The sequence below is a fragment of the Gymnogyps californianus genome, chromosome 7 (genome assembly GCF_018139145.2).
Source record: "Gymnogyps californianus isolate 813 chromosome 7, ASM1813914v2, whole genome shotgun sequence".
Classification (NCBI taxonomy): Eukaryota; Metazoa; Chordata; class Aves; order Accipitriformes; family Cathartidae; genus Gymnogyps; species Gymnogyps californianus.
Window position 1 is genome coordinate 32,977,681 of NC_059477.1, and position 24,453 is coordinate 33,002,133.

General features: G+C 50.3%; 1 protein-coding gene across 1 annotated transcript in view; it reads right to left on the bottom strand.

The window, feature by feature from the left end:
• Positions 1–24,453, bottom strand: part of ITGB5 (integrin subunit beta 5) — a 64,090-nt gene that overhangs the window by 17,122 nt on the left and 22,515 nt on the right. Inside the window, exons 6-10 of the mRNA XM_050899661.1 lie at positions 19,115–19,276; positions 17,542–17,637; positions 16,369–16,458; positions 12,243–12,377; positions 8,696–9,125 (exon numbers count right to left, since the gene is read on the bottom strand). Of these exons, the coding sequence (XP_050755618.1) occupies positions 8,696–9,125; positions 12,243–12,377; positions 16,369–16,458; positions 17,542–17,637; positions 19,115–19,276 (913 nt within the window). The remainder of the gene's footprint in view (positions 1–8,695; positions 9,126–12,242; positions 12,378–16,368; positions 16,459–17,541; positions 17,638–19,114; positions 19,277–24,453) is intronic.

Below are 24,453 nucleotides of genomic sequence, written 5' to 3' on the forward strand. Positions count from 1 at the left end.
TACAAGCACTGGCCATGCTTTCGCAGGTCACGGCCAGCGGGCGAGGGTCACCCCGTGCCGTTTGCCCCAGCCCAGCAGCCATTTGAACCCCTTGGGATCTTCAGCCTTTTGAACGGGCACAGAGCAGGACGGGGAGGCGCACGCTCTCGGAGGAGAGCAGCACACGTCTCAGGATTAAATTGGAAAGAGAACAGAAACCAGGTTAAAGGGGAAAAAATAAATTCGGAGTGGAAGCAGAAGAGAGAGATTGGGGAAGAGTGGAAATTATGACCCAGGGGGAAGGGGCAGGGAGGTTTCAGGAGCCTCCGAGAACTGGAGATGTGAGGAAACACATGCACTGAGTCACCCGCATGCTCTTCCAAAAGGCCACTGATGATTTGCATGCCAGGGAAATAGAGACTTCATGAAGATGAAATTTGGGATGCAAACACATCCCACCCAGCTCTCAGCCTCTCTCTGCAGTAGGGCTATGAGCCACGGCTCCTGCAGATGAGCACACCCAGAACCACATGGTTGGTGAATCTGGTAGCATAAGGCAGAGAGACCTGCAAAGAGCGAAGGAGCTGTCGGGAGTGAGAGGTTGGCTGCACAGAGGCCAGCGAGACAGCGTTAAGGACGGGTCCCTTCCGAGGTGGTGGTTTACGGGGTGCCCATCTCTCTTGACTTAGGGCTGACAAGAGGAGGAAGCTTGTGCCCGAGCCAAAGCCCACCCATGCAACTCAGAAAGCCTGCATTTGTAGAGGGTGTGTTTTAAATAAAAATCCTCCCTGGCTTCTGTTACAAATAACAAGCAATCCATTAACACGTGGTGACAGGTATCAATGGTCAGCAGTAGCACACCAACAAGGTGTGAGTGCCCCCAGTTCCCTGCCTCGCTCCAGCCCTCCGAAATAATAGTGGCTGATGCTCAGGAACCCTTTGCTTGCAAGGAAAATTCAAACACTGCTAAAGAGGGATGCTAACACCAGCCAGCCGCTTGCACAGCTCCTGGGGAGTCTCTCTCCACCCTTTCAAATTATTGGGGAGCCTGGGGCTGGGCGTCCCTGCTTCCCAGCGCAGAAGGTGCCACCCCGGCGCAGGGCAGGGTGCAAGCACAGGGCACTGCAGGCTGCCCACAGCGGATAAGCACGTCCCCTATGCATCCCTGTGGTTTCTCATCCTCTTCACACTGTGTAAAGAGTGGAGAGTTTCTCAATGACATTCCCCATTAAAGGCTGAGAGGTTTTGAGTGTCATTCTCAGAGCTCACTGCCCCCAGGCCAAGCACAGCCAGACCCAGCCTTTCGGGAAGGCACTGCGGGAAGCAGCCCGGGATGACCCCAGGGCTTCGCCACCGGCTCCTGTCACCGGACCGAGACCTAAAAGCCAACATCCCACATGTGACAGCAGCAGCAGGCTCCTCCACAGTTCCTTCCCTGCCTGTGGAAACATTTTCCAAATCACCACTTGAGCAATCACACTCTGCCTCCCCACAATGTTGCAATGGCACAGCAGCCCCCACACTCTGCAGGAGGTCAAGCAGGAATGCAGGAATATCAACAACTGACATCAGTAAAGATCTGGTTTATACAAATATGCTTTGAAAAAAAAGAAAAAAAGAGGAGTTTTCCCTGATTTGGGGCTCAGATGCTGTCATGTAGACAAACTACATTGGACACAGGGCCAACAGCATCTGCAGGGAGCTTGTATGCAGGGTGAGAATGGCATCAGTCTGAGCGGGATGAAGGTGAATTCAGTTGGCTGCTCTTCCAGTTAATCCCCTTCACAGCTCTCAGCCCTGCCTGCCCCAGCTGACCTGGACCTTACATTTCTTTAGGCTAACCCACAGGATGGGAGTAAACAGAGCTGACCTAAACCTTACATTTCTTTACACTAATCCACATGATGAGAGTAAGTGGAACATGCCCAGCTTTGCAGTTTAACCATGAAAAAGGAAGAGGACAGTGGAGGTCTCCCATTTGATTCGTTTCTTATTAAATGTTTGCAGCCTATATAAATTCTTGTTGGAACCAAAACGTTTCACAGGTGGAGGGGGACGTAAGCTGGAGAGGGAATGCCCACCCAGCAGCAATGCCAGGCACGGGTGCTCTGCCCTCGGTTCATTGCCGCTATGGGACACAACAAGTCAGAGGTTTATTTTTTCCTCTTATTCAGGAGGATTTTTTTGTTTCATGCATTTCTTCTCAGGTGTGTAGGCATCTCGGGACAAGGGCTCCTGCTGAGCAGCTTCTGCAGGTGATAAAAGCCAAGGCTGAAAAGGAATGCAGCAAGGAGAAAGGTTTTTAGGAAGCTCTAGGATAAATGTGCAGCCTGAGTGACTCCTGACCACATCTTAAGAGAGATGCTACCACGGTGCCATCTCCTCGCTATTTATTCTGGCCTTAGGGTCCCTCTGGGCTATGCAGTGGCTCTGTAGGCAGGAGAGCTCAAGATGCTTGAAACCAGGTTTGTTGGCTGCCAAGAAGGAGCGATGGGCACCCTGTGCCCCACACAGCATGACGACACTTACATACCTCTCTGTTTTCTAGCCCAACCTCAGCTGGTTTTTAGCTCCCTGTCCCCTACCCTGCTCTTTGGTGGGGCAAAGAGACACTCGCAGTCCTATAACCTGCTCTAATGGAAAAGGGTTTCGGCTCAGAGGATTTTACTGGGTTCAGCTCAACCCAAACCGCCCTCCCATGCCCTGCAGCCCCGACAGCACACATAGGTGCTGCCTGGCGCCCCACGAGCCCCCCACCTGATGCTAATGACCGGGACCACTAACAAAGCAACTGGTGCCGTGAGGCTGCACCACGGTCACCCGAGCTGACACTGCATCCTCCATCACCAAAATAATCCTCAAACACTCTGGTAGGCATGTGCACTCCCCCATCCTCCTCCAGCCCAGGGAGTGGAGCAGGATCGACCTGCGGGGTGGCCACCCCAGAGATGGAGCCACATCTTCACAGCTGCATGGCTCACGGCTGCACAAGCACTGAGCAACAACCAAAGGATTATTTTTAACTTCCACATCTTATACGGCCCTTTTGTCTCTCCCCTTCAGGTCCTTTTTTACTAGGCAGTGCTCAGATTCCACCTTTTTATGCAAACTAAAGAAAAAAAACCCCAAATCAAAAACGTAAAATAACAACACTTGACATGACTTAAAAGAAAACATTGCAGATGTGGTTGAGGCTCCGTTCCCTATCCTCTTTCTGCCACAGGCCACCCTCTTCCCTTGTGGCGGGGGCTACATTTGCTTAATGCCACCACCCCCCCGCTTGGCACTGCCACAGGCAGTGGGCACAGGCAAGCTCCCCTTCCTCCCCAAACCACGCTCAACCCATCACCTGCACCTCGGAGGTTAATAAAACAAATACTACCCACTTCTTTCTTAACAGCAGCTTCTGGTAAAAGCTTACATGTGAGGAGCGAAGAGAATTAAGACAAGAAAAAAGTGTTAAAGCTGGATCACCTTTATTCTCACATCTGAGCCTTCAGATGCACACCAGCATCCTCCATCCAGGCACTACCACTGGGCAGGTGAATAATAACTACAAAAGTAAGTGTGGAAAAAAGTTTATTTCCAAAAGATGTGTCCATGGGCACAGTGATTTGTATGGTAACAGGCCCCACCAGAAACTCCAGGGTGGAGATACCAGCAGTGCCATCAAACCTGAGCGCTGCTCGCAAAGTGCGGGGCTCTATTGCACAACCAGAAACTGCCGTGCTGGCACTGGAGCTGGCATCGTCCCACCAGACCTGCCGCAAACACAGCGCTGTTAAAAGCTGTTACAGCGCCCGGGATGGGGAACGCCAAAAACAAATTGCAGAAGCAGGACTGAGATTTCTAATTTGAGGCTGTGTTAAACAGAAAAGCCTTATCTCACCAGGCCTTAGTACAGGCTAAAACCTCACAGTGCTTCCCCATTTAATAAAACCAAGAAAGGGAAGCATTCAGAAATAAATACTGAGGACTTGTACGTCCTCAGCAGTTTTTGAAGTGGTTTCTGCAGGGCAGCTGGAGTAGCATCGCACGTCAGCTTGGCTATTCTCTGCGAAATAAGCCATGGATTTTCAATGAGCTGTCACTTCCCAAATCCCATTTCAGAAGTGATTCTGGCACTTGCATGTATTTGCAAATTTGACATCTGATGCTTTATTGCTGACCTGAGCTTTTTGTGTCACTGGAAGCCCTGTACTGGCAAGCGAGGCCAGACTCCCGGCTCCTGTGCTCCGAGGCATCGCCATCTCGCCATGCTTTAGCCAGCCACGATCTTTAGTCATCTTAATCAGTTAAGATGGTTGCAGCTACTTAAGAGCTAGAGAGAAGCTGCAGGGCTTGATTTACAATTGCAAAGCATTTATAAATCTGATTTATTGTCTCATTCTAAAAAAATGAAGAAGAGAAACCACAAAAGACCTGATCCCACAAGGCTGCACAAACATCAGCAGTCGTCGTGTCGCTCAGGCAGTATGGATTTTCGGGACGAGATCCTTTGTGTTTTAGGGGGAGAAACGGCTTGCAGCATGGCAAGTGCTCTTTACTTATGCCTTGGTAGTGATGTTCCTGTGCACAACCACAGTCCCGGGCTGAAAAGCACACAAATGACACCCACACGGGGAGCCGGGTAACAGCGGTGATGGTTAAGGGGAAATTTCTCTAGAGACACCAAAGTAAAGACAATGCCGTAATCCTCTGCATCCCCCTCGCCAAGAAAAAATAGGTCTGCAGCACTGAAGCTAATGAAGCTTGGCCTCCGGCGAGCCAGTCTCTCTTCATTAGAGGCAAATGTGCGATGCCCTCACCGGAGCCTCTCCTCCCTCTTGCTACCTAGTTTTATGGGACCTTCAGGAATGCAATTAACGCCAAGATGTTTCCTCCTTTGTCAAACTGCCTGGCAGGCAGCCAAGGGGTTCAAAAGCTGCTGGGCCGCGCAGTCAGCGGCCCCTTCCCAAGCCCGGCTGCAGGCAGGAGGGCAGGCTGCAGGCAGGAAGGCTCTCTTCCCCTCTCCCGCAGCCACCCACATTTCAGAGTAGAGGCCAGAGCGATGTGCCGAAGGTCTCAATGCAAGAGGGCAACTTCTCCGTCCACAGAAAAACTGGGATCGAAGCATTCAGGGGTTTGGGAAGCAACTGCCTGCTTTGTCGGAGCATGATGCCGTGGATACCCAGTTGCATCTCTTTTGGAGGAACAGAGCACTTCTGCAAGCCATTCCCAATGGCCCTTCCAGAAGCTGGATTAATGGTTTGAAACAGCTACTCTGGAGCTGTTAACTGGACTCAGGGAGCAGCAGAACAAATGCCACTTATTAGTGACTAAGCGGCGTCAACTAAGAGTTGGATGCAACTTGAATCAACATTTACGACATGTTTTAAATGACTCCTTTTCCCACCCATCTCAGATGCAGGAGGCACATTAAACCTCCCACTAACAGGAATTAAATTCTTGCTTCTCCTTTAGATTAATCTCCCACACAAAATCTGCTTCTCCACTTCATGGGGGGCTACAAAATGACCAAAGCTGTACGTAGCACTATGCAGTCACCTCTCCTCTCAAACACTGACAAAATGAGGTTCCAATATTTATAAATGGACCCAGGAATGAAAACACTTTTGCTGGCCAAAGGACTCAGTACCAAGAGACAAGAAGCTCAAAGTTCATTTCAGAATATTTCAACCCCACTGTGGCTTTTGCCGGGAATACGGGATGCCTGAGCACAATCTGCCACCCAGTCCTGTGTCACGGCAGTGAGTCGATGGGGACAGCTTCGCTCTGGATCATAAAAGGAAGAAATGCCCAGGCTGGTTGGTGATGGGCTCACGGTGCCTCTGAGCTGAGGGATGCAAAAAGCACAGCCACATACGTGCAAAGCAGTTTGCATGCGTGGATTTTTACTTCTCAGCTTGGAAAACTGCTTTCCTCCTCGTGCACACCCAAACCTCGGGACAGGTTGGACTGGCTGCTTTCCCACCTGCTCTGTCTGGGACGGGCACTCAGAGGTTCATGATATCATCTTGTTCAACAGCTTGGGCAGGTGTAAATGCATTTAACGGAGGACACCACAGCCCACGTGCTAAAACTGAGGTTCCTTTGGGGTGAAAACGCTGTTCAAAATACAGTTATCAGAAATGCACTGAGAGGCATTAAGTGCCTTCCACACTACCAGAAGATTCATACAGTATAAATAAAGCCCTTGACAACAGCAATGAGTTCCCCTCACAGGTCCAAGCCAAGCAACTCCCAAGCAAGGATGGAGACAACAACTATCATCTGCAGCAAAATGACAGCTCCCTACATGCTGCTTTTTTGGTTTCTGCATTTGCTAAAACCTGTTGGTCTCCCCTCACGGTGGGATTCAGCCTGCAAGAGTGGTGGGCACCAGGATGCTGTGGCCTTTCAGGGACAGACATTGTGCCCAGGAGAAGACAGAGGGAGGACAGGGTGTCACTTCTCTCCTTGCAGGAACAAAAGCAGCAACTGGACCCCGCGCGACTGCCCTGGGGGACATCCTGCACCCAAGGCGTGACCCAAACTCCCCTGGCTGCCAAGTCTACACGTGCTGGTGGACTGAGATGTTCAGTGCTGAACTAAACACATAGTCTTTTCAAGAAGGCCCCATTTGTAGGGAGGAGAGAGCACGCATCTGCTGGAAGCCACCAGAGATGCTTGTGTAGCAGAGGGCTCTTTGTTAGGGGCAGCTTTGGGCACAGCCCTGCTGTGCAAGCTCAGACACTTTTGGTGGGCTGGTGATGCCCCAAGCCTCTTGGGCTGACAAAACCACCTCAAAATGTTATGTTATTGGCACAGCGCTTGCCACAGCTCAGATTTAGCATCATAACTGCTGGAATTCCAAAAAAAAAAAAAAGCCAACAAACCAACAGCAATAGAAATACCAGGAGGCATAGGGACAACCACCCCACCCCATGCAGCCGTGCCAGACTCCATCCCACCCCTGGAGCAAAGAGGCCACTTGGCCTCAGCCTACCCTTTGTTTTCTTTCATAGCTATAAAAAGGACTTTTAAATGACTTTAAAAAACTCTGGCAAATCCCAAACCAGCTATGCTGATCTTCTCAGCACCAGAAGCCCTCCACAGGGACAGAAGAAAGTGGGCGCAACAGAAGACACAGAACTTGCTTTCCTGTGGAGTGGCAGAGCTCTGGCTCTCCTGATGAAAAGGAAATTTGAGCAAAGGGGTGTCCTTCTCTTGCAGTACCAACCACTACACCAGTAACTTCCAACTTCTCTTTATAGCATCGTTGTACTGCTTGCTATTAAATATACTCCTTTTGGGTGGGATGATGCTATCAAAGCAATATGGTCATATGGAGAACACCCAGGCAGTGTTGCTCTTAATTACTTCACAGTTGAGTTTATTTTTTCACCCCATCTACCTTCAAATAGCTTTTTCCTGCTTGGTCACCACTCTTTCTGCTCCTGCATCAGCAGGGAGAGTCCCAGCCCTCCCGGTCTGGGGCAGTCACTGTGGGAGGTGGTACTGGCCTTTGCCACTGCTCTGCAGGGGGGAGCCCCAGGGCAATGCCAAAAACCAAGATATTGCCTGCCCTGTCTTCAGCAGTGCCAAAACATCACTAGCCAGGCTACAGGAAAATGAGCACAAACATCCTCTGCTCGCCTAACAACACAACCATCTCAAACAGCCAGAAACTTGCAACCAAAAGGTGCCCCATCACTTACTGCCCAGCTCAGAAACATGCAGGGCAAGACAAACAGCAGGGAAAAACCCCACCACTTCCCTGCAGAAAACATGAAAAATACCTATTTTTCCAAGCTCACACTTGTTTTGGAAATTTTGTCTAAGATTTTCAGTTAAGGAAATATTTTACTTGCTTGAAAGCAGGCAAATTTTAAAGAATAACCTTTTGCCCAGCTCCAACTGAGGGAATTATATCCAAGGGCTAATCCAGGCAATTACGTGCAAGGTAAATTATGTGACCTCGGACTGACAAAGGAATTAAAGCCATTTTAGCAAACACAGCTAAATAACTCCTCTACCTTTGCTTAAGCAAAGCTGACTGGCTACATCTTTCCCAGTGAATGACTTGTTTTCCCAGTGGGCAGAAAAATCTATACATAAAATACCTTTAGGAATCTTTAACACAGATTTTCTCTAATAAGTAACAGACTGAAACACAACCTTTCCTTTCACCTGCGCTGCACCAGGGGATTACTTCAAATGCTTCATCTTTAAAAAAAGATTGTTTCTGCCTACGCAGGGAAGGATGGCACATGTAGAAAAAAATCCAACCTAAGAAGACACCAAAAAGCTTCAGAGGATTCAAGCCTGTGCTGGTTTACTCTTTCCTAGGGATATACTTCAGTGTGCAAGAGATGTGCATGGTTATGTCAAAATAACAACACCAAAGCCAAGACTCTGCTCATCTCTGTGGGACCCGGGCAGAGGACAAGCCTGCAAGGAGAGAGCCTTTCACTCTAATACTGAAAACTCAGTTCTGATGGGGATAATTCACTTTTTGCTCATTAGTGTGGATGCACTTAAACCTCTCCCTCCTTTTTTTCATAAGGAAAAGAAAGGAAGCACAGATCCCTCCAGAAACAGGGCAGATTTCGGCAGGCAGGGCAGGCGCAGCCCCTCGCACACCCTGCGCACACCAGCCCAGCAGCCTTCCCCATTTCGGGGCTGTTTCCCCATCCCTGCGAAGCAGAGGGCGCGAGGGAGGAAAGGCTCCTACCTGAGCAGAGGACTCCCTTGTACCTGGCGCAGGAGAAGTCGTCGCACTCGCAGAAGGGCCCGTAGATGTTTCCGAACTCGCTCTCATAGCAGAGGCACTGGTTGCAGCTGCACTCCCCTCTCCCGCTGCAGAGGGGTTTGCCCTCCGCCTCCCGGCACATGGCGTGGTGCATGTCCCCGCTGGCACCCTCCTCACACTCGCACCTGGCCCCCAGGTAGCCGGCGTCGCACTCGCACAGCCCGCAGGCGTAGGTCCCGTTGCCGCTGCACTTGCCGCTGGCCGGCGCGGCGTGGCCGGTGCAGCCGCAGAGGCAGTTGTAGGTCACCGCCACCTCCAGCGTGTCCCGAAAGCCAGCGGGCTTGATGGTGAAGGCATGGGAGGTGTCCTCGGCGGGGCAGCTCCGTGCCTCCACGGCCACCTCGAAGGAAACCTGGGGGGGGCAGGCTGAGATGTAAGTTAACACGCACGGCCCCAGAATGGCCATCAAGGGTGTCCCAGGAAGGAAGGCAGGAAGGAAGGGCAAATGTCCCGAGGAAAAGCCATGGAGCAATTCCCCCGAGCGGAGCCACACTCAGCACATTGAGCTTCACTTCCAGGTGTGCAAAAACCCCCAAAACCATTGCACATCTAGTGAGGACATCTGCAGCTCAATGCACCGACATCTGCCAGTCCCACTAGGAGTCTGGCACCCTTAATGTTTTAAAACTCTTTACTGTCAGCCATTAGCGGTAATTTTCCCCATCAGGGACCGCTGGTTTCTGTGAAGTGGAAAGGAACCTGCCTATTCCCATGAAATAAACAGGGCAAAACTCCAGCAAATAGCCTGGTTTCATGCTATTAAAAATAATAAACTCTGCTGAAACCAAGCACTATCAAGGATCTAACCAACGCAGCACAAGGGCCCAAGGTGCCTACAAGATCACAGATTTAGAAGGTTTTATGGGAATCCTGATCTGCACATAGAGATATGCAGTCCCAAGCTTTCAGCATGCTGCTAACAGGCCATTTTTGATGGATGCTTCCATTAAGACTGGCTTCAGAAGGGTTATACATAATTATATGGTTATACATCACCCCCCTACTCATTTTCTGTTCCTACAATCCAGTGTCAGGGATTTTCTCCTTGGGAAAACCAAGACCATCTTATGGCCGCTTGCTTGGCCCCTGATTTAATCCTGCTGTTTGGTGGGGGTCTCAGGCCAGCCAGTGCTGCCTGGAGCTGCTGGTTAGCAAAGAGGATTAACCTTATTCCAAGGAAACGAGCACCTTTCCTAGGCATCAGGAGGGAATGACTTTTCTCTGGAGACATTTGGGGTCACCTCGAGCTCTCACCGCCTGTGCCATCCCACATGCCAAGGGGCAATGTGCAGATGGCGGCACAGCAGCCACCTCCAGCCAGGAGAGCTGCAACCCCAGGAAACCTCCCTCGACCCCCTCCCATTCCCAAGGCCTGAAGCAATTAGGCAACGAGCTCAAATTACAGAGGAGAAGGAGATCAAAAAGCAAGCTAAGGGGATCAAGGTAATCCCGCTCCCTTTCACCTGGTGACACCCACAGCCCTGGGACTAAACCCCAGCAGATTAGGACCCAGCGCCAGCGTTATCCTCTTTGGGGAAACTTTCTTAGCAGGAGTCAAATCTTGATCCACGGGGAAGCAATGGGGCAGAGAGCAACTGAACAAGAGGGGATGGAGGGACAGGACCCCCATAATCCTCTGGCACATCTGCCTGTGCATGCACCTCGATACTCAGGTGCACCTAAAATGGGAGAGGTACCAGTGCTGCCTCCCTGCTGCACCCGCTGCCAAACCCCTTTACGCCACGAGCTGGAGTGGCTGGAGCGACCCCCGTGCTCATGCCAAAGCTGGGAGCCCAGGATCAACCACCAGATTGACTCTGCTTACCTCGGGGGCTCAGGGTTTGCTGTGGGAACAAGGAGGGCACAACGCTACAGGGATTGCTTTTACCCGCCCATCGGAGATCCAGTAAAGTCAGCTAAAAAAGGAGAGGCCACCTCCCTTTTTAACACTTCGCATGATCCTTATTTGGCAGGGTAAAAATCCAGCTACTGTTGACTCTTTCAAACTATTTTTATATGCCTCAGCGCTTAGAGCTCTGGTATGTTTGCAGAGTCACTCTTCTCAAATAAGGTAATCAGGCTGCTAACGAACCCACACCCGCGTCCTCGCAGACAGCAAAAGCCTGAAGAAGGGGAGGGAGTTCCCCACTGGTCTGAGCCCTCCTGCCCCAGCCTTGCAGCCCAGCAACTCATTTATCTGTATCAATATTCAGTTTAAACAAGCAAAGCTTAGCTTCTCTGTTTTTTTATAAAAAAGCACAGGATAGATTATGCTGTGTATACTGTTAACATTAAGGGGCAAACTATATTTTTAGTCTGTGCTGCCATCCAATAACCCTAGGAACCAAACACGAGAGGAAGGTTGCTGCCTTTCTGAGCACTCTGTCTTTTTTTGCAATACCTCCAAAGTTAATCATGACCTCTTCACTCCAGGAAAGACAGGTTTAGATTAGAATCATAGAATCATTTAGGTTGGAAAATACCCTAAAGATCGAGTCCAACCATTAACCTAACACTGTCAAGTCCACCACTAAACATGTCCCTAAGCAGCACGTCTACACGTCTTTTAAATACTTCCAGGGATGGTGACTCAACCACTTCCCTGGGCAGCCTGTTCCAGTGCTTGATAACCTTTCGGTGAAGAAATTTTTCCTAATATCCAATCTAAACCTCCCCTGGAGCAACTTGAGGCCATTTCCTCTTGTCCTATCACTTGTTATTTGGGAAAAGAGACTGACACCCACCTCACTACAACCTCCTTTCAGCTAGTTGTAGAGGGCAGTAAGGTCTTCCCTGAGCCTCCTTTTCTCCAGACTAAACAACCCCAGTTCCCTCAGGCACTCCTCATAAGACTTGTTCTCTAGACCCTTCACCAGCTTCGTTGCTCTTTGGACACGCTCCAGCACCTCAATGTCTTTCTTGTAGTGAGGGGCCCAAAACTGAACACAGTATCTGAGGTGCGGCCTCACCCGTGCTGAGTGCAGGTGGACAATCACTTCCCTAGTCCCGCTGGCCACACTATTTCTGATAGAAGCCAGGATTCTCAAACAATAACAAGAAAACCTTGAATATTTAACGGACCAGGAAAAGACCAGCAGACCACAGCAATAAAAATTCCACAGGTGAGAGCGTGATGTGAATATCTGGGATTACAGGAAAAAAAAAGCCCATTCTTGACTATTGCGTCCTGCTGCCTGATCAAGACCTTTTGGCTCAGGGTGCTGGAGACAAGACGCCTATATTCCCTCTTTCCTCACAGCTGACCTTGGGCTAATCTATACCACCCAGAGCCACTTCTAGCAGAGCCACTCTCTGTGGGATTCTATATTAATGTGGCACAGCATGAGGAGAGCAGAGGAAGATGAGCAAAGCTGTATTTTGTCACCCGGGACCACTCATCGAGAGAGGTAAGCGGCTGCACGGAGGGTGAAACAGCCTCTCCAGGGGACAGACCGAAAGGCAGACTCACCGTATCTCCTATTTTGAGATCCCCACACTTCCTGAGCCCGGGATAGGACAACCCGTCCTGGCACGTGGCAGTGAAGGTCAAGCCAATGTCCTCAGGGCTGTCCCAGACTGTGAGCTCCACCTTGGACCGAATACTCTAGAAACACAACAGGAAAGCAAACCGTCAGGTTCCCAAAGGTGGGTGGGTTTCTTCTGCTTTAGTCTCTTCTCCTGATGTTTCCAGAGGGTGGCTAGGACATCTCTGCACCTATATGAAAAAAAATCATCCCTGCACACACATTGACATTTGGGCTTGACTTAACCAGCTCAGGAGGCTTCTGATGAATGCAACTAGACGCATGGGGAGCTGCCTGCAAGTCCTGTGGGTGGCTTATGCCCTCTAGGACAGGTGCGATGACCACTGTAGCCTGCATTGGAAAGATACGGATGCACAAGAAAAAGAAAGAAGAAAACATTCTCGACCACAAATGGAGCATCTCTGAGCTGAAGGTCAGAGTCTCGTGCGCACATCTGCATCTCCTCCTCCCCATAAACCAGGCCCTTAGCGAAGCGCAAAGCGTGATTCTCCACTGGCAGTCCTGTGACATCTGCCGTACGGCATAGAAAAGGTGCACTAACTCTGTCCTGCTTTCTTGATTTCACCCAGCTGGTCAGAAAAATGTATTTTCCCTCTTAGGAGAAAATGCCAAACAAAAAGTACCCTTTCAGATGCGTCAGCTGGAAACACCACCATGGGAAAAAATAAATGAAAAATCTCTTTCTTTGCGAAACTTTTCAAAGTGAAAAATGTTTTCCATCAGCGAGGTTTTGGTATGCTCCTACCCCCTTTCTTCTGCTTCTCATCTCTCCGCCCTGCTGCACACACAGACTTTTTAAGTCAAAACGAAATGAAGTTTATAAGTATTAAGTCGGAATGAGGTTGTTTTGTTTAATTCTTCCAATGGCTGGAACTGATTTTTTTACGAGTGGTGTCCAAAAACGACAAAGATTTTCAAAATGGAGCTTTTTGTACAAATACATGTATTTTCCAAAGCCAGCTTGCAGCTCCATCCCTCTCCCCCTTGTCCCCAACCCTCACGAAAGTGGCCAGATTAAGGAAAAGTGCTAATTCAGACCTCTTGCCAGTCCATGTGATAACAAAACCAGGGTTCACACGCCAGCAAAGAGCTAACGCTTTCGGAAACAGGCAGGAAATAAATGAGTTTTGGCCAGGTGAATCTAAACAGCCCTTGAGGAAAGAAAGGAATAATTTCCCAAGTCTCTGCTGTAATGGAGGAGCCATTCATGGGGTGGCAATTTTGACCACACAGAGCATCCATTGCCTGCGGGCTGAATGCCGCGCATGTTGGTAAAGCTGAACATACTGCTCTGCCCAAAATTATCCCGTAGGAATTAGCTGTCATACTGGTAACACCCTCTCATCTTCCTGCCCAGAGCATCTCATTTGGGGCATGGCAGAAGACAGGACACCAGGCCAGCCCTTGGTATGACCTTGTGTGGGTCCTTCCAATGTTCTTATACAGATGCCAAGGTTTCTTATTAGCCTTATATAGTAATGCTATTAGCTTAATTGTAATGCTATTATTATTAGCCACTTTGCACCATTACACAGCAATACCTTCTCACAGCACCGCAGCCACCACTAAGATATACCGCAGATTTTGCTGCTGTGTTGTTTGGTGGCCCCCAAGCCTACTGCGCCTTCAGGGACGAGCAGAGGACGCTGGAGAGATCTAGAGGAAGGACCCGGCCCTGAGGTGGAGCAACATCTCTGCCTGAAATAAAACTGATTGCTATAATCCAGCAGAAATTCCAAGGCTGGATTGTTTCAGTGTAAAAACAAGGAAATCCTGAACTGGTGGCACCAGTTCCAGGTACAGCTGATGTGAAGGCCACCTGCCATGGGAAACCCATCAGTGGTGTAACGAGAAACATATTTGAGACCTGCCTGGATTGGGTTTAGGCAAGCGGTTTTTAAGCCAGTGTCCCGTTTCGGTCCAAACCCAGCCCACGTGCCCGGGCAGAGACCTCCTGGTGCCATGCCAGCCCGGGCACAATCCCCCAGGAGCCTTTCCATCTCCCAGGCGTGTCGATATTTGGAGGAAGGTTTTTTTTCTTAGTGAGGGCAGAGAAAAAAGCAGTCCTCGTTCTCTTTTGCTTCACGCCCTGCGGGATGAGGGAAAGGTGACAGCATGCTGGGCAGAAGAAAAAGGGAGATGGAAGATGAAGAGATGGGGGAAAGGGATCTCAGGGGTAACGTAAGCCCTGAGCAAGTCTGATGTACATATCGGTGGAGGGAAGCAGACGAGAGAGGACCAGAGACGGCCAAAGCACTGAAGGAGAGAGGCTGTGCCCAGGTCCAGAGCACCAGCCACTGCCACCCCACAGGAGAAGACAGTCCCTGTCGCAGATGAAGGGTTTCTCCAGGCTCAGTTTCCTTTCCGTGAGGAATTAAAACAGGTTCACTCTCACTTGGGAAACAGAAATTTTAGCTTTCTCCCTCAGTGAGAATTTCCTCCTTCATTTCAGGAAAAGAACAAAGCTACCGAGAGCAGACAGGACGGGCAGGCACCAGGTTTCCTGTGGCCCCAGGCTGCCCGCAGCACAGGCAGGAGCTGCCAGCTCCCGGCAGCACGCCCTGGGGTCCCAGCCCACACCCTCCACCCAGCTGAACAGGCAAGAAACCAGCCCCAGTGTCAGCAGCAGATCATCCCACACAGCTCCTTCCATGGGGCACCTTGGTCTCAGCATCCTAGTGGTTTCCAGCCAGCTGCACTGGAAAGCTCACAAGCAAAGAGAAGGAGGGAGCAGGGGTGGGGGCATCAGATCCCCAACGGTTTTCTTCAGCTTATATCTATCTGCAAAGGCTTGAGGGATGGTGAAATGGAGGCATGGGTGCATGTTACAGCTGGGATACCGAGGCAAAGGGAGGTTTTCATGCGATGGTGCTGAGACCACATACAAAGTCAACGTGAAGTGAAGATTCATTTCTTTCTCCCCAGCCAAGCATCTTAGCCACAAGACCCTCCTTCCTCAAGGGTACAAACTGGGACAACTGGGCTTTTGTTTTGCAGTATCTCCAGGGCCTTGTTAGCGGCATTAGCTGCTCATTGCCTTTCCTCAAAGGGTGAAGCTTTGGGAAGCACTCCTCCCAAGGGCATAACCAAATGCTGCTTTAACTGCAGGGAGCTGTGGGGGAAGCAAAGATGAATGTTGCAGGTCACGCACAGCACAATCCCACATGACCTCTGGATGTATAAACTCCTCCAAAGAAGTCCTTCTTCACTCCCTTGCACTAATGAGCATAGTACCAAGAAGAAGAGCTTGCAGCCATTGAAAGCTGTGTTCGCAGGTCCCATGCATGAAGAACCCTACCTGAAGGCTGACCCATTATGGGGTCAGATCATGCCCAGCACCAAAACAGCAATATACTTCCAGGAGCATGAAGAGCCAACCCATAAGAATTCAGGGAGAAGTCAACAGAAATGTCGACAACTAACTACCCAACAAATGTGCAATTTAGCTGCTTCTAATTGATCTGCTCCCCTGATCTCCATGGAGATGGACAACATCAGGTCAGCAGTACAACTGCAGGTCCTTTGCTGTCCTCCATGGGCCCCATTGCGGCAGGGCAGGCTGCACTGGGAACACCACATAGGCAGGGCTCCTTTGGGACCCAAGAGACACGGCAATGCTCATGGGGTGCTGAGGACCAACTTGTGCTGCATGGAGACCAACGCAAGGATGCAACCTTAGCTGGAGCCTGGTCACATCCTTGGGAGGCCTCTGAACATCAGATAGCAAAGAAATAATTAATTTTACCTACTTGTAGGGTGCTCTGAGAGAGAATTGTTTTAGATCAGGGCTGTATTTTGAGGGTAATTCTGCACATGAGAGATGTGGGGTGAAATCTCTGCTGTGCCACAGGCTCCCTTGGGTATCCCCGTGCTCCTTCTCCACCTCATAAACTTTGTTTGCCTCCCCAGGGTGGATGCCCCAGCTCCAGCAGTGTGCGGAGGACCAGGGAGGGAGGCAGCCAAGCTGGGTGGAGCATGCCGGGGAGAGGCGAGCTGGCCGAGCTCTTGGCACTTTGCACGACAGCAGCTGTGGTATTAAAATGCACTTACGTTGTAGGCCTTGACGATCAGCTCGATGATATTCTTGGAGTCTTTGTGCAAAATCTCTACTGTTGTCCCAGGAATCAAGGCAGTAAAGTTCTTGGGAAAAAAAAAGAAAATGAAAGAAAATGCTGAGATGCAGAGAGGAAAGCAGAGGGTGAGGAGGGACTGACCCCGTGCCAGGGACACCGGCCACACCCTGCACCATGGTCCGGTGGTGTACACAGTACAGCTTGGCTCCCGTTAACGTGGAGCTTTTGAAAGCAAAGCATTGCTAACTCGGCATGTCAAATGCTAAACAAAGCTCATGGCCACAAGACAGGGACTAACGGACCCGGGTCTGCTGCCAGAGGGGGCAAGACCCAGCCAGTGTGCACTCGCGAGAGCCGGTGCCGCGGGGAGGGAGGTGCAGCTGCCCCGTCTCGCCTCACCACCCGCAAGCATCCCCAGGAGAGGGGGTGGAGAATGAGCTCAGCCCTCCCGTTCTCCACGGGCGAACAGCAGCATCTCGACGGTAGCAACGCGGCTGCTTGTTGTTTTTGCTCAAGCCTCGAGAGCCAGAGCAGAGGTTTCCGAAAGCAACCCCGCCTGAAACGCCTCCCCTGCATCCGCAGCGGAGCGAAACCCCGCGGCGCAGCTCCAGACACAGGCCGGCCCTTGCAGCTCAGGTCACCTTTTCCTTTCAGAGGGGAGAGCAGCGATGGCGAGGGAGTTCAGATTGTGTGTGGCGTGTCGGGGGGCCTGGACTCTGTGATGGAAAAACACAGCTGGGCAGAAACACTGCACTCGATTAGGTAATGGGATTAAGTCACTGCAGGACGGGTTGAGCAGGTTTCTGCTCTCTCACATGCTGCACAGCTGGCAGCCATCCGAACATCAAGATTAAGCTGGAGTCTATTTTAGGTCTTCACATGCTCGCTAACATACATATCTGTTTGCTCTAAGAAGCTTTAGTGCTTTTCGCTGAAAGGACTGGCGGGGAGGGACGGCGGGCTGAGCCTCGCCTGCCTGCATCTGCCTGCCCCTGCCAGCCCCACGGGCAGCACGCGGCCACGTGCACGCACGCTTGCAGCTGCACACACGCGCACTTGCGGCTGCCTCCGCTCCACGGTGCCAGCAAGAAGATGCTTTCAAGAGGCATTTAAATCTCCCCCCCAGCCCGGGTGGCTCGGCAGCACTTACCTTGTACAGGACATAATGACTTTTTGTAACAGCGAAAATCAGGTGGATGTTGTTTTCAGCAAGTTTCTCCCCAAGAAGCGCCAGGGAAGGATAATCCTAGGGGCACAAAAAGGCCAGAAAGACTGATGGGTAACACAGAAACAAAGACTAATTTCATTCTCTTCTCCTCCCAACAGCAAAATTCGTTCCAGAAATGTGGCGCTTTTTGTTGCAGGATGAAGTCCCTGATGTACCAACACAATCCCAACTGAAATAGTAGAAATTCTGTCATCCCTTAAATATTTCTGCTGCACCTTTCACTAGAATCTATGACTGACAACACCATGAGCTGTAGCAGCACCTGAAACACTGGATTTCTTTCTTTCCTTTTCCTGCTTTGCCATCAGCAGACACACGTGTGTAATAATCTGGCTGCTATCTCCAGGGATGCGAGGCAGGGAGATCTAGAACTGCAGTAAGTGGAAATGTATGATTTTTCTCCCAAAGCGGAAACATCCATTGCCTGCTCTTTCTGCATACTGGAACCATAAAGAGATTACAATAAGCTCTTTAATTCTGCAGACTTCCCAGACAGAGAGGATGGCAGGAAGATACCTGCTCTAGCTACCCACAAGCAACAAAATAATGAACCAGGCTCACTTTCAAGACACCAGCTTGAGTTTAAAATCCCAGGCTGCTTCTGAAGTGCTGTCCTCGGAAAAAAACCACCTCATTTACTTGCAGACTGGAGGGCTGATTGAGAGCCTCCAAGACTTAACATGGAAACACCAAGGCAGCATCCCCACACCAGCTCCCCAGCAATAACTCCACATCAGTATGGGGGCTGTGCTCCCTTACATATATGCTTGCTAGGATCGCAGAGGTGGGTGGAAAGGGGGGTTCTCTGTGGAGCCTAGCCTCTGGCCATAACACAGCCATCCAGAAACACCTCCCCTTACAGGGTGACATCCATCCAGGAACAAAAATCATAATTAGCGTTTGTGATCTGCTGAATAAAGCACCCTTCTGCAGAAGGATGTGATAATGAGGCAGCAGGCAAGTGCTCGTTCACCCCAGAAGTTTCCTCAGAGTTTAAATTAAAAAAAAGGGCCAGTTTGTCTATTTATTACGAAGACGTATGTTAGTGTTGTGCTCAAAGGCTGTGAATAAGAGGAGTGTCCTGTTGTGCTTGCTAGTGTAGCCACATCAAGGTAGACTCAGCCTCCTCAGGGAGAAGCTGACAGCCCACTGGACGTTTTAGAAAAGGGATGACATATTTTATGTTTCCTCTACACTTTTGCAGGCAAAATCTGATGCTCTTCAGGACACCAAGTTACTTTTCCCTCCCTTGCAATGAGCCCTGAAGGAACTCGCTAAGCTCCTAACTCATTTTTGAGCATCACAGAAGCATTCACTGTGGGGGATGCCCAAGGGGAACTGCAAATTTTATTTGCAAACTGCAGGAGCAGGTGAAACCATGCTGGTCAGGGGGTGCGTTTGCCAAAGGCTGCTGGAGTCGGGGATGGCTGGTCTCCAGAGAGGTCCACCAACACCCAGAAGTCTCCAAAGGCTGGGCCCCCATGTCCCCCCTCACCAGCTGGCTGGACGCGCTGTACTCGTTGGCTTCATTCAGGTGGCACTGGCCATCGTGGGGCTGCACCAGCCCCCCCAGCTTCCCATCCAGGGCTATGTGGGGCACGTCATCCGTTGTGAAGACCAGCAGGTGAGATGCCTCCTTACGCCAGCCAATCTTCTCCTGGGGGAAAACAAATCCTGTGAGACAGCCAGTCTACCCCTGCCAAGCCCACGCTTTGCCCCTCGCCCTGCACGTGGTCCCAGCCATGCGCCCGTCCAGCAGCAGAGCCGTTTTAGCACTAATTAGAAGAGCACCATGCTCCTGTCCACCCATCCCTGGCAAGAAAACAAATTGTCAGGGGCCCGTCTAGCATTTCCCAATATCTCCTTCCAATGCACTTACTTACTTAAAAAGGCATGAGGAGGTATGTGGACTGTCCACCAGACCCTCTCTACCCAGATCCAAGAATAAGAATTTCAGCTGCTTTTATAGCCAAAGGAGACCTGCCAAATTCCTCCACACACATTTAATCTGACCTTGTTTCCTCAGCTCCGCGGAGTGGGCAAGGCAACAGCGAGAGCTGCAATACCCTCATTCAGCAGTTTCATTACCACCCGCTCGTAAAGGCTGTTTCTGAGCTGTGACACACAGCGAGGTCCCTGCCCAAGGGGGCTGGCTTTGGTGCACCCATGTGCATGCACAGGCACTCTGTGCAAGGACCAGACATTATCACCATCTTTGCGTGGAGAAAGATGGAGGGATAGATTTTCTTCCAAATAAAGGGATAACATTTAGTGGATAAATGTTTCCCTCCCATGGAGCTTCCCCAGGTTTCCGGCTTTGCACTGGCCCGAGAAGCAGATCTGTGCCTACAACAGCACACTGAAGCTGTTTGTTGCAATGGAAGTGGAGGGAAACAGAGAAGCCCAAAGGAAATTTTTGGAAACCATAGCGCTGCAGCACACTCCTCTGTGCTCGCTGGCTGCTCCCACTGCCAGCGCATGCCAAGGCGGGCGGGCTGAGATCCTGCCTGCCAGACGCAGCAGGGAGATCCTGCCACGGCAGAGACCGGAGCCAGAAAGCCCCATCTCCCAGAGGTTCCCCTTGGGCTGGCCACCCTGCCCGTCTGCCGGCAAAAACGCAGCCCCATGCCTTCCCTCCCCACACACATCTAGCATCCCTCTCCCTCCAGCCCCCGGCTCAGAGCAACACAGTGCAAATCCCTTGGGAAGGGATGAGGGAAAAGCTGGTAAAAGCTTACTGATGGGAACGCAGTGCAGATGAATATACCCAACTCCTCCAGAGCTTACTGCTCAGCTTATTTAGCAAAATCTGACATCTACCTTGTTTTATATTAACATGCTAGCCTACGAACTGCTGCAGCCTGGCTGCAAAGATGCTTCCTATGGAAAGCGCTGGCGTGGGCAGGGCAAGAGGGCAGAGCAGGCAGAAGGATGCGGAATCATGGCTGCCAGCGCAATTTTCGCCTGCAGATGTGAGTCATAGCCCAAAGCCTGCTGATCTTTCCGATAAATATAACTCTTGCTTAAGGGACACTCTTCCAGAGTAGATTTCTTTTTCCTCCCTATTGCAGAAGGTATTTTTTCTTTAATGGCATTTTACAGACCCACACAATGCAACTAAGGCCATAGGAAGAAATCTTTGGCAACACACATCCTTTGCCATGTACCAGCACATTACAGCTCAGCTCAGTATGCAACGAGGACTTTTTTGCTCTGGGAAGCAGGAGTCATTCCACTGAAGTGACCCCACTGGACAAAAGGCAAAATCTTCAGCCAAAATGTAATTTCTTAAGAACTCAACCCAAAAGTGATTACAGCTCTAACAATGCAAGAGGCAGTTCTTGGTCTACTCAGCCACCAGACAGAAGCCCATCCTGTTCACTTTTCTTTGCATATCCAAAGCTGGTGTTTTTTTTTTTAATGATTGAGGCCAAGAAACTCCCAAAGATATTAAAAGGATTAATCTAAGTTTCATTTCCTTAGAAATGCGCTACACACAAAGAAAAGGAGCTGCATTCAAGCAGCAGTTAGGAAGCTACTTCAGGGATGCTGCTGCTGTTCACCTGCCTGCTAAGCCCACCTTTATATCAAGGGCTAAGCATCCCTTTGCAGACAAACTCTCCATGCCTCAGACACACACTTTCCCAAACAAACAACATCAAAACCGCTTTGGTTGCTCAGTTCAGGAACTCACTTCCAAAAAGCAACAAGCACCCACAGTGTCGGTGCCAATATCTGGGTACTGAGAGCATTTGATGCCTCGGAGAATTGGACGAGGGTATCTCAGATGGGGTGGCTGAGCCGGTGCCGACGCCACACCGAAAGAGCTGTAGACCTACGGAAAAAGCACCCGGAGAGGCCGGCACGCCAAGGAGCCACCACATCTCTTGCTGTCTCCGCCAGCGCCTTCCAGGCGATGGAAAATACAGCTCTTCAGCATGCAGTTTCCACCGCGAAACCCAGAGCAGTACTCTGCTCCGCTTAAAACAAATAACCAAAGAGACTTTCATTTATTTTTACTGGACTGGGATTGTTGAACAAAAAAACCTGCACTGACGTCTGCCCCCTCATCTGGTTTTTGATCCTCATGGGATATAAAGCATTTTGAAACCAGGGGTGGGACCTGATTCAAAGCAGAGTGAAGTGGGAAGACGTGTCTCTGCAGGGCTGGGCACGCTACGGATCCTGCCCCTACTCCTGTGACCAGCTGCAGTCGCCTCCCATACCCCAAAAGACCGGCTTCTCACTCCTTACAGCCAACAGTGACTGGCAAAACTGCCACAGCTGTCTCAGCACAGCACAGCCCTCCAAATCCTATTGAAAAGGCTGCAAAACCGTGCATCAGTATTTCCAAGCCTGAAATAAATATCTAAATTTATGCTTTGGGCGCGGCATAAAAACGGTTCAATTGCCAAGACATCAACTGCCAGGAGACGCCCCTGGATTCATCAATATGTCTAAAACACCACCAGTTTCTCAGGTGCAGGCCTTTTTGGAAGCAAGAAACAGATACAGGTGCAAGACAGGTATGCCTTAGAGATTAAAAGCCAAAACCTCCATTGTTTGGTGTAGCTCTGAAAGGCACCTCAGTGTCTCCCAGATGTCTTGGCCATCTCCATGTATCAGTGTCTAGCAAGCACCAATCGAAACTATTTCAAAAGACACTTTATTTTCTAATCCAGCATTATCTCCTTGCTGCATCTCAGTATATAAGATCTGAAACTTATACATACCACCACGCCATATGATGCTTGCACTTAAAGAATGGCAGAAAACCAAAATATTGCAAATGGAAAATGTAATTACAGAAGGTTGATTAATACTCCTGGCTTACCATTTTAGCATCAGGATAAAGGCTTATTGTCTCTGGCTCTTTCATTGCCTCCAGAATAACATTTACCATATCTTCATCTTTCAGAAAGGAGCCAAACCCTGGGCCTGCTCGTTAGTCTGTATTAGCTATACAAACTTTTGCCACTTCTTGGGTTGAAAACCAGGCCAAAAAAATGACTTGAGCATTACAGAGCTCTTAGACAGCTCATGCAGAAGAAATGCTTGATATGAATTACAGTATAAAAATACCAAGTCAACAGAGTAGGTACTGTTTCTGACACCTCAGCGCTTGAAGGGGAGAAGACCACACTCGGACACCGTGGCTTGGAAACAGTGAGGCTCTGCCATGCCATGACCAGCTCTCCCCGGGACATCTTCCTTGATGCCACAAACTCTGCTGCTGAGCACAAAGTACTTCATGGTCAACATACTGTATCGGCCCGAAGGCAGGGGACTTTCTAAGGTCATAACTGCCCTAAATCTTGAGGTTTGAATACGCTAGAGAGGGTGAAAGCTGGAAAAAGCTGGAGCATGCCAGTGACATGCAATGGGGTACCACAGCAGCGATGAGGAAACCCACCCCAGAAGTCACCAAGGTATCTGTATGCTCCTGTCCCTGCACTGGGGGAAAATAGTCTCTGAGTCACTAGAAACTACTGTCTGTGCAGGGTTTAGTACCCACGATACTTCATTAATCACTGCTGGATGCAAAGCACCATTTGTTGCAGCAAAGAGCATCCTCATCAGGAAGCAGCACTTCACTGCTACCCCAGATGTCTGCCACCTTCACCCGCCTCAACGGTGCTAAGCTCCACCACAACCTGTGGCCGCCAACCAGTCTGGGCCAACACTCAGCCGCCACGAGGGAAATTAATTACTAAGCTCCCGTTTTGGCTACGGGGCTTAGGAGGTCAATCAGCTGGCCCGGAATTTTGGCTATGCTAACTCTGGATGGATGGACCCTTTCCTGCTCATGCCTGCAATCAGCAGGCAGCTGCTCCACCCACAGCAAGGGGCTGCCAAGGCAGCAGGAGTTACGGCACAGCCGGTTCTCCTGCCTCGCACACCAGTCCCATGGACTTTCTTTCCCACAGCCGAGCTCCAGTAATTACTTAACCATTGTGGCTGCAGAAATTTGTCTGTCATGACTTGCCACATCACGCCAAGAGCCATGCAAGTGCACGTGCTCACCTCTGCTCACCCTTCCTAGAGGATGCTCAGTCCTGAATTTAGATGGTGCCAGCATCTAAATTCATCTTCTGAATTTAGAAAGGACCAGGCTGTGCACTCAGGAATGACAGTCAAAGATTTTGGTCTTTACCAACAGTTTGAGACTGGCACAAATGTGCAGGAAATATCTTGCAGGTCTCCTGCCTTCCACCAGTACCTCCAAAATGAGCCCTTGTGATACACACTGCAGCATTTCTGCACTGTAGGGAAACATTGTCCCATTTTTGCAATACATGGTGAAAGGGACTGCAAAAAACCACACGGTGGGTGGCACAACTGAGTCACCATCCTGAGATGTCTCTGCTCTAACCATGAGAGCCACCTCTCCAAAACTGAGAAGCGCTTCATGCCCAGACGAGTATTGGGAGCAGCACTGTAGTTGTGCCAACAACAATATCTGTGCCAGGCTGGGAGAGGGAAGATGACTGCTGGGTGGCATCAGATCCAACGCGGCAGGTTCAGTCCTGCTGAGAGCATGAAGCATACAGGAAGCAAACCCAGGTAAGGGAAGATCTGGTTTCCCACAAGCCTGTGTCCCATCACTCCTGCAGATGATGCCTATCTCCTGGCTCCCAAAATCCAGACCCAGAAGAAAACATGCCAAACCAAAAGGACTACGCAAGGCTGGTGCAAACAAAAACCAAACTGTATGTCAAGAGGGGAAAAAGCAACCAGAGCTGTCCCTGGCAAGCAGGGAAGCTCAGCCATAAGGCGGAGGGGAGCAAACACTTCCATCCCTGATGCACAAAGGGATACGGAGCAACCCACTAA